Raw genomic sequence first — 17,355 nt, 5'->3', positions numbered from 1 at the left:
CAACTGTCTTCTTCCTCTTCTCAGTGGTCAACAAATTCGAAACAGAACAAAAATCCAAATCAGTAGAAGATAGAAATCAAATAATCAATCAGAAAAACTAATGAATCAAACGTATTTGATACAAACAGAAAAGATAAATTGATACAAACCTAATTGTTGTTCATCAATGGATTGTCTCAAACTCGTCAGATCTAAAATCCAGTTAATAACATCAACAAATTGAGAAAAACAAACACAAATCCTTGTTCTTCCTCTCGTCTTCAACACAACAGCAAACTAACAAATCCTTGTTCTTCAATGGAACGAATCGTGTAGAAGAAATCAACCTAATTCTGCTACTGAAGAAAAATAATCGAGAGAAGAAAAGAGAGAGCTGAAACATGAATTGGATTTCTGTTTCTGTTATAAAACGACTATAAATACTGGAGGTTATTTTGGGTATTTTCACTTTTATTAAAGAAAGTGCTAACGTCAGCAATCCGTGATGATTCAAAATCAGGCCCCAAAAATAAAAGTTATAGGCCTAGCAATATCAAAAATGGAAAATATGGAGTTGATAGTGGAGGATCCACTTTGTGGGGCTTGTATATGTTGAACCCATATAATAGGAGGGTTCTAAGTATTTCTCACATTTATCTTATGAGGCCTTTTCAGTCCAGTTAAGATTTGGATATCTTTTTTATGAAGTATGGACTGTCAATTCGCCTAGTAACAAACCCGAATACGGTGGAAAGTATGAGGATGTAATAAGGATTGATAAAAAGCAAGGTTGCTTTCAACCGATTCAAGGTTGCTTTTTATAAACTTTCCTAAGTCGAAAATTAATCATGTTTCTTCTTTTCTCTGCATGTTTTTCTTTTTGGTGTTAATGCGCGTGTCTTCAAGGTAGAAATAATTATACTTTTCTATATCATTATATTATCCCAAGCGCATTGACATTCTGCAACTTACTGTTTGATTAAATTTGAACCGATATGGGCCTGAAGGTTCAAATACATAATGGTATTTGAAAGGCATATGAAAGCATCAGTATTGACAAATAAATAATTTACGAAATATAGTAATGTTACATGTAAAAAGACGAAACCAGTGAGACTACTGCATATCCAATACTCGACTGATACAGACGTAAATAAATTCCATTAGCCTTGAAAAAAAAATTCATTAATTCTTTTTAGAACATGAACACTAACCGTGACACCTTATAGGACCCAAGTGCCAAAGTGTATCCGTATCCAAGAGACTGCTGGATTTGTTAACATACCAAAACCAATAGAAAAGGATCTAAATCAGTACTAATTAGTAGAGATTTTATCTGTTTATTTAAATTCCTCAATAACAACTAACCGTGATACCTTATAGGAGTAATACTCGAGTGCACTTTTTACCAAAACTGCACAACAATAATAGACGTAAATCTCGAGTAATATTCAAGGAAATTTTTTTTTTCTTTTTTCAGAATGAATAATATAGAAAAATAAATCTTTTGAAACCTAACGAGCCACCAAAACAATTTAGAATACTACTGCCAGGGCTCATAACATTCATGTTGTTTTAATCGGCATTCAATGTTTTTTACTGCACTTTTAAATTCTGAAGTACCAAAGACGATTAACAGTAAGATCATATCGTTGTTCTGTCTGTTCCTAACTTTCCTGTATAGAGATTGATCTAAAATCCAGTAAGGGTATTACCCATCAGATCTAGGACAGCAGTAAGGACAATAAACATCGGCTTGAAAAAAGCAGTAAAGATGTAACCTGTCTAGGGGTGCACATATCCTACCCATACCCACCAATCTTACCCTACCCGCCAGTTTTTTAACCGTATCCTACCTATCCACTATTTGGCGGGTAGGGTGGCGGGTAAAGATTTTCTTAACTGCCAGTAAACGGGTAGGGTGGCGGGTGTAGGCCATATCCTACCCACCCTACCTAGGGGTGCACATACCCTACTCATACCCGCCAATCCTACCCTACCCGCCAGTTTTTTGACCGTATCCTACCCTATCCATTATTTGGCGGGTAGGTTGGCGGGTAAAGATTTTCTTAACCGCCAGTAAACGGGTAGGGTGGCGGGTATAGGCCATATCCTACCCACCCTACCCGTTGTGCAGCCCTAAACCTGTCTGATCAAAGAAAGAGATAAGGTTAAGACTAGGGGTGTCAACAGGTCCGGGTCCTTCCGGGTATCACTAGACCCGGACCCTACTTATAAAGGTCGGGTCCGGTTCCTAAACTTGTGGACCCAGAACCGGACCCGTTTAAATACCCGGGTACCCGTCGGTTCCGGGTACCCATTGGGTCTAAAGAAAACTATTTAAAAAATCTCAAAAACTTAATATATTTCTCTTTTTAGCTTGGATTTAAGTAATTTTTATAAAAAATTATTATTATTTCTTATGAATGTACTAAATAAAGATTATATGTAAGAGAAAAAATTTAAATGAGTAAAATATCAAAGCTAAAACTAGAAAAAATACTTATAATTTTGCTAAAAACATGAATAAAAGAATGAATAAACGGGTACCCGATACCCGCGGGTACCCAATGGGTATTACCCGTTTGGACCCGTTTAAATTCGGGTCTAATCGGGTAATTACCCGCCGGGTCCTAAGTAGCTAATGGGTCCAACTTTAGGACCCGGTACCGGACCCTAATATACCGGGTCCGGTTCCGGATCCGGGTAATGAGTACCCATTGACAGCCCTAGTTAAGACTCGACAGATCAAGGAACAAAATAACTGATATCAAAGAAAGCAGTTAAGATATGATACGCCAGATCAAAGAAAGAAGTTTATCCTAGGGGTGTCAACGGGTCCGGGTCCTCCCGGGTATCACTAGACCCGGACCCGGAACCTACTTATAAAGGTCGGGTCCGGTTCCTAAACTTGTGGACCCAGAACCGGACCCGTTTAAATACCCGGGTACCCGTCGGTTCCGGGTACCCATTGGGTCTAAAGAAAACTATTTAAAAAATCTCAAAAACTTAATATATTTCTCTTTTTAGCTTGGATTTAAGTAATTTTTATAAAAAATTATTATTATTTCTTATGAATGTACTAAATAAAGATTATATGTAAGAGAAAAAATTTAAATGAGTAAAATATCAAAGCTAAAACTAGAAAAAATACTTATAATTTTTCTAAAAACATGAATAAAAGAATGAATAAACGGGTACCCGATACCCGCGGGTACCCAATGGGTATTACCCGTTTGGACCCGTTTAAATTCGGGTCTAATCGGGTAATTACCCGCCGGGTCCTAAGTAGCTAATGGGTCCAACTTTAGGACCCGGTACCGGACCCTAATATACCGGGTCCGGTTCCGGATCCGGGTAATGAGTACCCATTGACAGCCCTAGTTAAGACTCGACAGATCAAGGAACAAAATAACTGATATCAAAGAAAGCAGTTAAGATATGATACGCCAGATCAAAGAAAGAAGTTTATCCTAGGGGTGTCAACGGGTCCGGGTCCTCCCGGGTATCACTAGACCCGGACCCGGACCCTACTTATAAAGGTCGGGTCCGGTTCCTAAACTTGTGGACCCAGAACCGGACCCGTTTAAATACCCGGGTACCCGTCGGTTCCGGGTACCCATTGGGTCTAAAGAAAACTATTTAAAAAATCTCAAAAACTTAATATATTTCTCTTTTTAGCTTGGATTTAAGTAATTTTTATAAAAAATTATTATTATTTCTTATGAATGTACTAAATAAAGATTATGTAAGAGAAAAATTTAAATGAGTAAAATATCAAAGCTAAAACTAGAAAAAATACTTATAATTTTGCTAAAAACATGAATAAAAGAATGAATAAACGGGCACCCGATACCCGCGGGTACCCAATGGGTATTACCCGTTTGGACCCGTTTAAATTCGGGTCTAATCGGGTAATTACCCGCCGGGTCCTAAGTAGCTAATGGGTCCAACTTTAGGACCCGGTACCGGACCCTAATATACCGGGTCCGGTTCCGGATCCGGGTAATGAGTACCCATTGACAGCCCTAGTTAAGACCCGTCAGATCAAGGAACAAAATAACTGATATCAAAAGATATGATACGCCAGATCAAAGAAATAAGTTTATCCTAGGGGTGTCAACGGGTCCGGGTCCTCCCGGGTATCACTAGACCCGGACCCTACTTATAAAGATCGGGTCCGGTTCCTAAACTTGTGGACCCAAAACCGGACCCGTTTAAATACCCGGGTACCCGTCGGTTCCAGGTACCCATTGGATCTAAAGAAAACTATTTAAAAAATCTCAAAAACTTAATATATTTCTCTTTTTAGCTTGGATTTAAGTAATTTTTATAAAAAATTATTATTATTTCTTATGAATGTACTAAATAAAGATTATATGTAAGAGAAAAAATTTAAATGAGTAAAATATCAAAGCTAAAACTAGAAAAAATACTTATGATTTTGCTAAAAACATGAATAAAAGAATGAATAAACGGGTACCCGATACCCGCAGGTACCCAATGGGTATTACCCGTTTGGACCCGTTTAAATTCGGGTCTAATCGGGTAATTACCCGCCGGGTCCTAAGTAGCTAATGGGTCCAACTTTAGGATCCGGTACCGGACCCTAATATACCGGGTCCGGTTCCGGATCCGGGTAATGGGTACCCATTGACAGCCCTAGTTTATCCTACTCTATGTCAGATCAAATAAAGCATGAGAGAATTTCCATATAGCTATGAACACCATAAACACACTCAATTAGAAAGGAAAACGTGCAAGAACTTCAATAAGATAATAAGGAATTTTGGCGATAAAAAAAAGCAGGAGTTGCGGTAATTTCTAACGCTAATGCTGCAAAACCACACATAATACACAAATATGCCAATTTTTCGTGATTAAGAGAAACAAACCCGTGCAAAATAGAGATTTCAAATATATCACCTACCATATTTCTGATTTCACCGGATGTTAATTTGCTGCGATTAGAATCCTAGAAGCACCGTTAGCACATGTGAACCAAAAACCACCGTTAATAACAGATTATTAGGTATAAAGAGCTAAATCTTACTATCAAAATAATAAATCCTAACTGTATAAAAAAAAAAACAGGAAAACAATAAGATCCTACCCCTGCTGCCGCGCTTTTTATAGAGGGCATCTAAGAAAAAAATTCCAATTAGACATGATCTGTAAATAGTAAAAAAATCTTCAACTCAGGAAATAATTCCACAATATTGATGAAAGTTAGATATCCGCTGTAGGTGTAAATAATCCACAGGGTTAGGTGGCAAGATCCTAAGATATGATACCGAAGAAGAAAGAGCGAAGCACAAGATAGAACCGAACAGCGCAAAGAGCGAGGTATCACGTGGGTCAGACATGACGGCCCAACAGTTGTCGGATATGACGTGACCCTTATCCTCTGACAGGTCGGGCGGAAGATCAGAAAGGACTCGGTCAGACAAAAGAAGATGGTCAAACAAAGGAACGAGAAGAAAGAAGGGCGACATCGTGTCGACCAGACGATCAGGACTCGATCTCGGGTGAAGAACTATCAAAGACCAAGACTCTATCGGCCATACCAGAAAGATGGGCGAGTGCTAACATAGGTCCGATAGGGAACAACTAAACTGATGTAATGTGACAAACACTGTAATTTTGTTGTATTTTGATCTTGGCCTAAAAATACAAAGGCTGGTCGAGGGAGAGAAGGGGAGACATTTTGGAGAGTTTGAGAGTTATACCATTTGAGTTTGAGAGTTACATCATTTGGGAAGGAGAGAACACCTTGTAACCAAGGAAAAGAAGTAATAACATTCATCCTTTCACCCCGTGGACGTAGGTAATCATACCGAACCACGTACATCTTTGTGTCTATGTTTGTTTGTGCATCTTTACTTAGTGTTAATTCATCTTCTACACCATGGGATGTAGTGCGTGGTTTTATGCCACTACATTATGGCGCCTACTAAGGGGAACGTCTAAGTTCTCTGGATACCTTGGCTGCGTGTGCCAACAGAGACGATACAAAATCTCCTAAAAACTCTTTGTGTGTTAGTTGATGCTATGGGATGAACTCTGCTGGGCGAGATCTGCTTATGCTTGTTTAGTTTTGAACTTTGTTGGTCGAGTTTTCATTGTCGAAGTCGTGTCGATGGAAAGTATTTTCAGTTGGGTCGATTCCGAGCAGTCAAGTTGTTAGGATATCCTTCAAGTGCTCCCAAATAACGTTGTTAGCGTTTGGCCGAGACCAGGGAAGGATCGTGATAACAGATCGACTAGCCATGCTTATAGGAGAGTCTATTTTCATGTTTCAATATTCGTTTTCGTATTAATTTTCGCATTCTTCTTCGTATTTCAATCTTAGTTTTCGTCATACGAGTTCAACAACGGAATACTTCTAAAACTCCCAAATAACATCTTCGATGTATGGTTGAAGTTGCTCGAGGTTCCAAGTTGGCTCGATAAAGTGCCAAAACAATAGCATGGAGAGATTATCAGTCGCCGGAAAAAGAACCCAAGGAATTCAGGGAAGACATCCCTGTGTAGTTCCAAGGAAGTTCATAAGTTTTGGTCCGAATTTTGGCATGATGTGCTGACCTCATAAAAAGTACGAATTTGGATCTTTTACTCGCAAAGAACTAGGAGTTAATGATTTGGAGTCTAGGGAATGTAGGACAAATTGTAGTTAATGCAGAGTCGTGGTACTGAAAGCGACATCGTGCAACCTTGAAAGCGACGTAGCATGATACCCGTCTAAAAGAAGCACTTAGAGTCAAAACAGGCGAGGTCAGCATGATAGAGTAGAGGGAATCGTACTTTTGAAACTCAGTTTTGGTGTCAGTCACCTTTCTCCTGTAAAACCGTACGTACTAGAGAAACTTTTCAAAAATAGGTCGAAGTAAGGCGTTGTCTGTTTCTGCTGACGTAGGTAGGGACGACTCTCGGACATACAACACACTATGTCCGATGGCTAGCACGTCAGGGATGGGGAGAACTCTGAGGAACCGAACGATCATCGGAAGTACCATGCACGGAGGAGTAACTGGGCCGAGGCGGGGAAGTGATGGGCACCCACCACCTGAGGAATCACGAGCAGCTGCAAGGGGTATGCCAACTGTGAACGAAGAGATCGACCTGGGACGAGACGATGATCCCTCGCCTCTGGAGCGAATCGACTCACCTCCGAGGACGGATGATCAAATAGATGGACTTACCGCGTCAGACACAGAAGACGATGAAGAGGTGCTGATCCTGCATGCACAAAGACGAAACACCAGACGACAAGCTGAGTATGAATAATCCCTCGGACGAGAGCAAGAACGACTTAGGCGAGTACAATTGGGATGAGAAACAACTATCCGAGTCGATCCTGCCGCATCGACTCAGATACCCCCTACAACACCACCTCCACCACCAATGATGACGACGCCACCACCTGCTCATTTAGGCCATCCAAATGGTCACTCTAGCCATGAGAGTACGGACCCAACATTACTCGCAATTCTAGAAAGTCAAAGAATGCAAGAGACGGCTTTGAGGGATCTTCAACAGAGGAACCTAGCTTTAGAGTTTGAGAACTATCAACTACGGAATTTGAGGTCGAGAGGGTCTTCCAGCCGAGGGACATCGGGTCACCAAGGCCGAGTTGGGCGAGCACCGCCAGCGGTAGGACCGAGAAATTCTGGCCGATCAGGACCACCCCCGACACCACCTATCCGAGGGTGCGGTCCACCCGAGGATTCATCAACAGAAGACGAAGGATGCGAGAGGAATCATCCGCAGAGAGAGACACAAGGGCTGACAATGCAACCGAAGCCAAGCTAAGAGAGTTGGAGGAAAAGATAAGGAAGTTGTCAGGAAGCGGCGAAGAAGATAAGCTAGCTGAGGTCATAAACGAGGCCGAGAGGACCCCTTTCACCCCAAGATCTAGAATTAAGGGCCTTCTCGCCTAAGTGCACGCTCCCCACATTTCCATCTAGATTCGACGGTACGGGAGACGCAGTCGAGCATTTGAAGATGTACACTATGTCCCAATCCAATAGAAGAACCATGAGGTGGTAATGTGAAAATTCTTCCCGGCAAGCCTGGAGGGCGAGGCAAGGAAGTGGTTCTACAATCTCTCACCAGGAAAAATCGAAAGTTATGAGACTCTAGTCGAGGCCTTTCTCGAAACGTACATGCATAACAGCAGACCTCGGCCCAGGGTCAACCGGTTATTCACCTTGTCCCAACGGTTTAGAGAACCCCTCAGATCATTGACCGACCGATGGAGAAACTTGTGCACATAAATTGGGAAAGTACCAGTCGACCAGCAGATATTCGGGTTCGAAAACGCACTAGGGAGGTCGGACCCCATCTGGATAGATATGTTTACTAAAAAACCACAGACATTGAAAGAAATGAGAAAAATGCAAGAGAATTTCATCGCCCTAGAAGAAATTCAGAAAGAATCAATGGATATGGGAGTACAAGAGGCCAGCGCAGCACCCGATTCGACATCGGACGGTGTTCAAAGGAGGCCTGAGAAGAGACCGAGCCCACCTACACGAGTAAATGGGAAGAATGAATGGGTAGTTAAAGGAAAGAGGCCGAGGCACGAGGAGAGAACGTACACCCCTTTGAACGCTCCACTGGAAGAAATCTTCAAAGAAGCCGAAAAAAGGAATGACATCATATATCCAGCTTCAAGAGGGATACAGTTCGAGGAGACCAAGGATCACCCGGGGTTTTGCCATTATCATCAGTATCGATGCCACTCTACAAATAACTGTCGAGAAGTAAAAGACATCGTGCAACACCTTATTCGAGATGGTTACCTGAGACAATTCGTCCGACACCCATCCCAGGCAGTCGCCACGCCCAATGCACCTGTCCACCAGGTCCGAATCGACAGATCCACTCAGTTTGTCAACACGATTTCATATTCATCCCCTCAAGAGTACAATCTGAACCCTGGGATCATATCTAGAATCCACAAGAGGGATCATAACGGGAAGGAAATTTTCAGTATAGCAAAAGCTTTGCCGATGGAACCTTGGATGGTGCAACCTATCTTTTTCTCGGCTCAGGACGTCCCGATGAACGGCCAAGCTCACAGTGATCCCTTGGTCATCACCCTGATGATTGAGGGATGGGGGGTGAGAAGGATATTAGTAGACAGTGGGAGCTCAATCGAAGTACTCTTCTACGACACGTTCAAGAGGATGGAGTTATCAGACGATATACTCGTCCCATCGACATATCGTATCTACGGCTTTAATGGGACCGTAACCATCCCAAAGGGCGAACTAAACCTAAGGGTATCGGACGGAGGTTGTTACCTAGACACGTTAACTACATTCTGTGTGGTCGATGTCGCCTCGCCCTATGAAGCTATTATCGATAGATCGTGGATCGTGAGAATCAAAGGAGTGGCATCGGCTTATCATCAAAGGCTACGATTCCTAATGTACAAGGGAATATCCGAGGTCGTAGGAGATTCACAGGCACCCCGACAGTGCATGCAGGTCGATACCAAAATAAATGAGGACCTGCGGCAGTGCATGCGGGTAGAAATAACTAGAAGTATTTGTTAGAATTACCCACTTCTAGAGGGATCATCTATAAAGCGAGTCCTTAAAGGACAGAATGGCAGGTCCTCGTGGAAAAGTTGTTTTATTGTGTACTATTCCTGGGAATGCTAGACCTTATTAGTATGTTGAAACTCTTGGTTTTGCTAACTTAGTTAGTGATCTTAGATCAGGTGCATCCGGTCTGTCTGGCCCATCAGTTCCGTCAGATCGTCCAGCTAGTAGATCGAATTCAGGCCTTTGGGAACTGGCTTTGAAAGTAGAGGATCCTAGTTAGCTTAGCCGGGAAATGCTGGACCTTATATGAATCTTGAAACTCTTTATTTTGCTACTCAGTTGGTGACCTTGGATCTGCTGGTGGGTTAGGTCATGGGTGGCCAAGAGGGCCCACTTAGAGACTTGGGATCTCAACAGGCGAAGGTTGGCCGGCGAAAGATAATCAACTAGTTCTGATCTGAGTAGGCTCATCATAGGGAATACCTTAACCCTAGGAACCGGGGAACCCACCAGAGATTGTCCTATTTCGGAGAGAGAAGGACAAGGCTAAAGAAGCCAAAGATGCAGAAGACCTGGAAAGAGTTATTTCGCAGGCGATCATGTGATGAGTGCTAAATAGTGCATATTTATATATATTTTTGTTGGCATTTAACTCATCTTTTGTGCATTAATTCTACATTTTATCCCATATTCTGTATTTTCATTGTTTTCAAGAATAAATATTTTTCTTACTTAATTTTGCATTTTTAGGTAACAAATAAAATCTGGATGAAGTGCGGAGCAAAAAGAGCAGAAAAGTAGTGAAAAGCCGGGAGGAATTACGCAAGGAAGCCGCGAAGAATGTTGCGCACAAGACCAAAAAGCTGGGAATGGGCTCAAGAAGGAAGAATTGTTCTTAAAGAAGATATGGGCTTGGCATACCCAAGGCCCAAAACCCTTACCCAAATCCGTTTCCTTTATCCATACCCATTTCCATGAGAGCCGTCAGATTGGATCCATCTTGTCATCCAACGGTCACCTCATCACTGTGCATCAAATCCCGATGATTCCGCCCAACACTACAGCACCTAACCTAATCTAGCACCGTTGACTTCGTTGTGTTCCACATCCAACGGTCGCTACAAACTGCTTCTCTCTTAGCCGTCCGATCTACCTACCATCTCCATATCCAGCGGCTCAGCTCGCCAAACATCGAACCAGATGCTCCCGCTTCACACCCTAGCACCGAATCCTATTATCCACCCAAACAACCCATCGCCCCAAAACTTCATCTCCTTCACCCGACAGTTGCAGAGCTCTGCAACTCCACCACCTCCCCTCTCTGCCGCTGTCACTTCCATCACCACCTCCACAACCAGCCGACCAAGAGACCTATCGAACCCCCTAGTCTATCTCTCTCCCTCATAGCTTCTTCTCACATAGGTGCTAAGATTAAGAGAGGCAGGCTTAGGGTTTCGCTCCAAGATAGGGTTTGCAGTGCAAAGAAGACGAAGAAGAGGGGATTTCGAGCAGCGTAAAGCCAGTACAAAGCATGGGTTGGGTCAAAATCATCCAATTGGTATGTCAAATTTGATTTTCCCCAAAATCAATTTAGGGTTTTCAAAATTAGGGTTTGTAGAAATTTTAGGGATTTGTAAAACTATAAAAGGGGATGTGTATGAGATGTAAAAGGGGTTCTTGGGTCATCCGAGATACCCCCTAATGGGGTTAATTTCATTTCAATTTCCATTTCAAAGCAATTTCAAGTTCAATTTCAATTTCTGTTCATGTTCTAATTCACCACTAGGGTGAAGATGAAACCTTAATTCCACTGTGTAGGAGACTACAATTCTGGCCTCTCATCACTTTGCTCTCACATTGTATGTCAGGCATACATTGTAGTTAGGATACCCCTGTGATTGAAAGTGCAGCAGCCCATGTTAATTGATTATGGTCCAAACCTTAGACTAGTTATGCTCTAATCAGATAGCTAGTACTTTGGGAGGATAATTTAGTTGCAATTGGAATATCCGACTTAGTCTAGGTTAAGAGGTGGAATCTAAACCCTAGTTTGCCATCAACCTTCCCTGTCATCCACACTTCCATCTTCAACTGTTTAGTTTTGTTTTCTTGTTTTCTTTCACTTGTTTTACCTTCACTGCTCACTTGTTTTACCTTCACTGCTCACTGTGGTGTCTTAACATCACAATCTTTACTTGTTTCACACACTGCCACAATCTTCTTATTTCACCATTTCCACCTCACTGTTCACTGCCCCTAGGAACAAGTTAGCAAAGGAAGCAAGAAACCAGAAAAATAGCACTTGCACCCCCTTGTCCCTGTGGAACTGACCTGTGCTTTCCCTGTGTTGCTTGCCGACACTGTGCACTTGCAGTTAGAATTTTTAGGATCATTTCTAGTCCTACCAAGTTTTTGGCGCCGCTGCCGGGGACTCGGTTGCGGCGCAATTGCTCTTTCTTTCTTTTGGGTTGTTACTGAACTCTGTTTGCTGTAACTCCTATGCTTGCTTGCTGATTTTGCTTGCTGTAACTCCTGTTGAGTTGTTGCTAAGTCTGCCACTGAACTGCTACTGCTGCCTGAAATCTGCTGTGTTGCTGAAGTTGCTGTGAAGCTGCAGTTGCTACTGGTGCTGCTGTTGTTGCTGCTGCTGCTGCTGCTGCTGGTGTGGAGCTGCTGCTGGTGCCAGGCCAAGAACCCTGTGAGCTGTTGCACCTGTTGCTGAACCAAAGCTGCTGCACCTGGTGCCAGGCCAACTGACCCTGTGCACTTGCAGCTTTGCTGAACCAAAGCCTAACTGGGCTGTAAGCTGCAGAAGGTGAACCAAAGCCCAACTGGGCCTCAGAAAAGCCAAAGCTTAGGATGATCCAAAGCCCAACTGGGCTTTTGCAACCTAACTGAGCAGCTGGGCTGTGCTTATTAAGAGAACCCAACCTGTGGGCTTCCATTTTTAATTTGTGGGCTTGTAATAATTTTTGTTTTTCTTTATTTTTTATTTGGGCTTGTAATAATTTTTCTTTTTCTTCTTTTTATTTCTTTTATGGGCTTGTAATTATTTATTGTTGTTTTTATTTTCTTTTGTGGGGTGTGATAATTTATGCTAGGCTAAGTTAAAAAAAAAAAAAAAAAAAAAAAAAAAAAAATTGCTCCTAATTTCAAAAACCAAAACTTTTCTCCCATTCAAAAACCAAATTTTACTTGCTCCCATTTTGACAACCAAATTTTTTCTAAAATATCCCATTAAAACCAAACTTGCCAAAAAAAAATGTCTCCCACCAAAACCAAATTTTTCCCAAAAATCCAAACCCTTTAAAAACCAAATTCTGAGCTTTGTAACATAGTTACTTAGCTTTTGAGCCAATCATGTCTGGATTTTGGTCTGCTCCTGGGGATGGAAATAAAACTCTTAGAGAACTTGCTTATGGGCATATGCCACGTTATGAACCTTCCACGGACCATGATGTCAATAGTCATAGGAATTATTATGGACATTTTCAAAGTCCCGAGCCTCAATACATGAACCCTAATGACTATTCACACATGCATCATTCGCCACAACGTGAAAATGAACATTTTGCTAATGCCTCACTCACACAATCATCTCTTATGGATCAAATAGAAGCTCGAATCGCAGCTTTAGAAATGCAATCACATGAGGAATCTGTCACATCTAATTTTCTTAGGCAACCTGAAACCTATGCATGTCCCGCATGTGGTAGTTTAGACCACCCTGTTGAGAATTGTCATATTTTGCATAATTTTAGGCAATCTAGAGAAAATCCAAGGTATGAAATGCCCATAAATTGTGAGAATGGTAGTCATTGGGACCATAATCAATCCTTTGAGGGTTGCGATCAATCTTTTATAAACCCTAATGACCATGCACACATGTACCAATCACCACAATTTGAACATGAAGAATTTTGTACTCCCATGAATTTAGACTCCACCACAGAAGCTTTCAGACTCAGTGAGCAAAACTTCGATAGATCTACATCACGAATTCAGGCATATTTAGATCAGATTTTGCTTCACCTACAAAAGGAGGAAATTCATGAGGAAATGTATGTTGTCCCTAATGAAGTGTCTAGTCCCATTCATGTAAATGATGTTGAATATGAACCTAATTTAGAGAACATGAATCGACTAATGACACCACCACTTTTAATGAGGACCAATATGCATGCTACCATGATGATGATTATGATGATATGTTAGAAGAACATGAAAATATTGTGGAACCTGTTGGTTCAATAACATATGGCTTCTCGCCCTCGACCTGCATGAATGTTGTTCTTTCTAATACTCATTGTAATTCATATGATTTTGATATTGACATGGGATTCGTACAATTATTCTGTGAAGATGAACATGACATAGGAATAGTTGAATCTTCTGTAGACACTAATATGCATGAAAATATATTTGATGTGTCTGATTCTCTACCTAGGTCACATTGTGATATTTCTCCTGATTTGCCAATGCATGAGAAAGAATTTGTTGATGATGTTGATGATTCTGAGTGTGAACTTGCTAAACTGATTGATGATTGTGAGCATGATGTGACATGTGGATGACTTAGAGATTTTGATTTGATTAATAATGACGCACCTATTCTCCTACATGAGTCACAATCTGTTGGCCTTCCACCCAACCTAGATTTGGTTTGTACCAATATTGTAAAACCAATTTTTCTGAAAATTCCTAATCTAGGTTTGGAACTGTGTGCTTCCCAAGTCCTCTTGGACTATTTTTCATCCAAATATAATACATTTGAGGAACCACAGTTGGAATTAGCATGTTTGCCCGTCCCTAGCACAGTTCATTTCGAGCTAGACCTTTCGCATGATGAACCCCCGAAACTGCGCGATTTTGTTTTCAAAATTATATCTTCTGTAAAATCCAGGTTTGGGGGTAGCTCATTTTGTTTCACAGTTTCACTTGCGTTTCTTTCCTATTATTATTTGAAGCTGTTGAAACCTCTACACTTTGTCTTTTGGGTTGATCCTCAACTCTTTAGATTGTTAGTGTATGGTGAATTTTTTTGTATATAATCCAGTAGATAAAATTTCTTAAAAAAACCCTTTTGTTCCTTTTGTATATATTTTGCTAATCCAATATGATCTCGGCTGAAATATGTTGGATTTTTGCCTTGAATAACGGAGTTTTAATTCTGCTTTCGCCGAAATCGGGTATTCTCTCTCCTTTTACTCTACTCAGCATGTCCCTTTCCATATGTTGCATTTTAATCTTTCCATATTTTGAAACATTGAGGACAATGTTTAGTTTAGGTTTGGGGGTATAGAGTAGATACCACGATAATTTGCCATAATTGAAAACGAACTCCTTCTTCTTTTTGAAAAATTGAAAAATTCCAAAAAAATTAAAAAATCAAAATTCAAAAAAAAAAAAAAAAAATAAAAAAAATGAAAAAAATCATAAAAATGGAGCTCATTTACCTTGAAATGTTGACTCTTGTGCAAATATTTTTTTATTAGGAGTCTTAGTCTAGATATTTAGGCACCCTGATTCTAGCACAATTCACATAGTGATAAGAAATTTGCACGCAGCACGATCTACCAATACATGTATGGCCTCGATCTTCAAGGTGTTGATAGGAAGTTACGATTGCCAATCACTTTAGAATACTGAACGAAACTTGACTAGCTTGTTCTTTGGTTGGTTGGGATAGAAGGTGGAGGTTACATTAAGAAAAACAACCATCGAATTTAACTGGGTGCATCAAAAAGGGCTACCTCTTGCAAAGTGTCATGTAATTTTTTGTTTCTTTTGTTATGTATCAAAAGTGTTTCCTATGTAAAAATCAATCAAAAAAAAAAAAAAAAAAAAAAAAAAAAAACGATGTATTATTCAGAAAAAATATCAGAAAAATACAAAAAATCAAGTATTTATCAATTCCATCATCTCTTGTTCCAAAAATAAAAAGAGAATAGTCAATGTAAATAAGAGTCATGTAAATAGTCATCTTTTGTTGTTTCATTGTAATAAGCAAGGAGGGTGTATGCCATTGATGTACAACGCGAGTAATTGTGAAATACCTCCAACTCATTCACAATTCTCGTAAAGTCCGGACAGCTAGCTAGATTTCGACCTCAGTTCTTAGCCTGAGAAACTATCTCTTGGTGATTAGTAGTCATAACTTCAGATCTTTCTTTACACATGTGTAGATACACTTTACACTCTTATCACATGTCTTTTTTTGTTATCAGTGCTAGGATTGTGCCTTGATAGCTAGATTGACATCTCCATTTTGCTGTGAGCTCTACTGTTTGCACATGTCACATTTGATGGAATCTGAGCTTATATTTTGACCTAGTTTTGTAGGTCCTCTAAACCTTCACGAGACTTCAACTCGTCCACTAGGGACACTTAGTGGTTTAAAAGGCTTAGTGCATACGCTAAATGCATTCGAGAGACCAGCGACAGTGGTATAGTTAGGATTTCCTTAGTTTTGTTTTACTTGAGGACAAGTAAAATTCAGGTTTGGGGGTATTTGATGAGTGCTAAATAGTGCATATTTATTATATTTTTGTTGGCATTTAACTCATCTTTTGTGCATTAATTCTACATTTTATCCCATATTCTGTATTTTCATTGTTTTCAAGAATAAATATTTTTCTTACTTAATTTTGCATTTTTAGGTAACAAATAAAATCTGGATGAAGTGCGGAGCAAAAAGAGCAGAAAAGTAGTGAAAAGCCGGGAGGAATTACGCAAGGAAGCCGCGAAGAATGTTGCGCACAAGACCAAAAAGCTAGGAATGGGCTCAAGAAGGAAGAATTGTTCTTAAAGAAGATATGGGCTTGGCATACCCAAGGCCCAAAACCCTTACCCAAATCCATTTCCTTTATCCATACCCATTTCCATGAGAGCCGTCAGATTGGATCCATCTTGTCATCCAACGGTCACCTCATCACTGTGCATCAAATCCCGATGATTCCGCCCAACACTACAGCACCTAACCTAATCTAGCACCGTTGACTTCGTTGTGTTCCACATCCAACGGTCGCTACAAACTGCTTCTCTCTTAGCCGTCCGATCTACCTACCATCTCCATATCCAGCGGCTCAGCTCGCCAAACATCGAACCAGATGCTCCCGCTTCACACCCTAGCACCGAATCCTATTATCCACCCAAACAACCCATCGCCCCAAAACTTCATCTCCTTCACCCGACAGTTGCAGAGCTCTGCAACTCCACCACCTCCCCTCTCTGCCGCTGTCACTTCCATCACCACCTCCACAACCAGCCGACCAAGAGACCTATCGAACCCCCTAGTCTATCTCTCTCCCTCATAGCTTCTTCTCACATAGGTGCTAAGATTAAGAGAGGCAGGCTTAGGGTTTCGCTCCAAGATAGGGTTTGCAGTGCAAAGAAGACGAAGAAGAGGGGATTTCGAGCAGCGTAAAGCCAGTACAAAGCATGGGTTGGGTCGAAATCATCCAATTGGTATGTCAAATTTGATTTTCCCCAAAATCAATTTAGGGTTTTCAAAATTAGGGTTTGTAGAAATTTTAGGGATTTGTAAAACTATAAAAGGGGATGTGTATGAGATGTAAAAGGGGTTCTTGGGTCATCCGAGATACCCCCTAATGGGGTTAATTTCATTTCAATTTCCATTTCAAAGCAATTTCAAGTTCAATTTCAATTTCTGTTCATGTTCTAATTCACCACTAGGGTGAAGATGAAACCTTAATTCCACTGTGTAGGAGACTACAATTCTGGCCTCTCATCACTTTGCTCTCACATTGTATGTCAGGCATACATTGTAGTTAGGATACCCCTGTGATTGAAAGTGCAGCAG

The 17,355-nt window shown here is 40.9% G+C and overlaps 1 protein-coding gene across 1 annotated transcript; it reads left to right on the top strand.

The window, feature by feature from the left end:
* The first annotated feature begins 8,366 nt into the window (after positions 1–8,366).
* Positions 8,367–9,813, top strand: LOC113312993. The gene is made up of 2 exons (XM_026561725.1): positions 8,367–9,531; positions 9,692–9,813. Exons 1-2 carry the CDS (start codon positions 8,367–8,369, stop codon positions 9,811–9,813), a joined length of 1,287 nt encoding a protein of 428 aa, XP_026417510.1.
* The last annotated feature ends 7,542 nt before the right edge of the window (positions 9,814–17,355 follow it).

The sequence above is a fragment of the Papaver somniferum genome, chromosome 9 (assembly GCF_003573695.1).
Source record: "Papaver somniferum cultivar HN1 chromosome 9, ASM357369v1, whole genome shotgun sequence".
Taxonomy (NCBI): domain Eukaryota; kingdom Viridiplantae; phylum Streptophyta; class Magnoliopsida; order Ranunculales; family Papaveraceae; genus Papaver; species Papaver somniferum.
The sequence above is the reverse complement of the archived record's forward strand: the minus strand, read 5'-3'. Positions and strand labels throughout refer to the sequence as shown.

Bases quoted from the DNA above. Each gene is read 5' to 3' on its own strand.
- LOC113312993 (XM_026561725.1), top strand. From the start codon at position 8,367: ATGAGAAAAATGCAAGAGAATTTCATCGCCCTAGAAGAAATTCAGAAA. The intron at 9,532-9,691 runs GTATTTGTTAGA...TTGCTAACTTAG, and splicing joins GCGGGTAGAAATAACTAGAA to TTAGTGATCTTAGATCAGGT.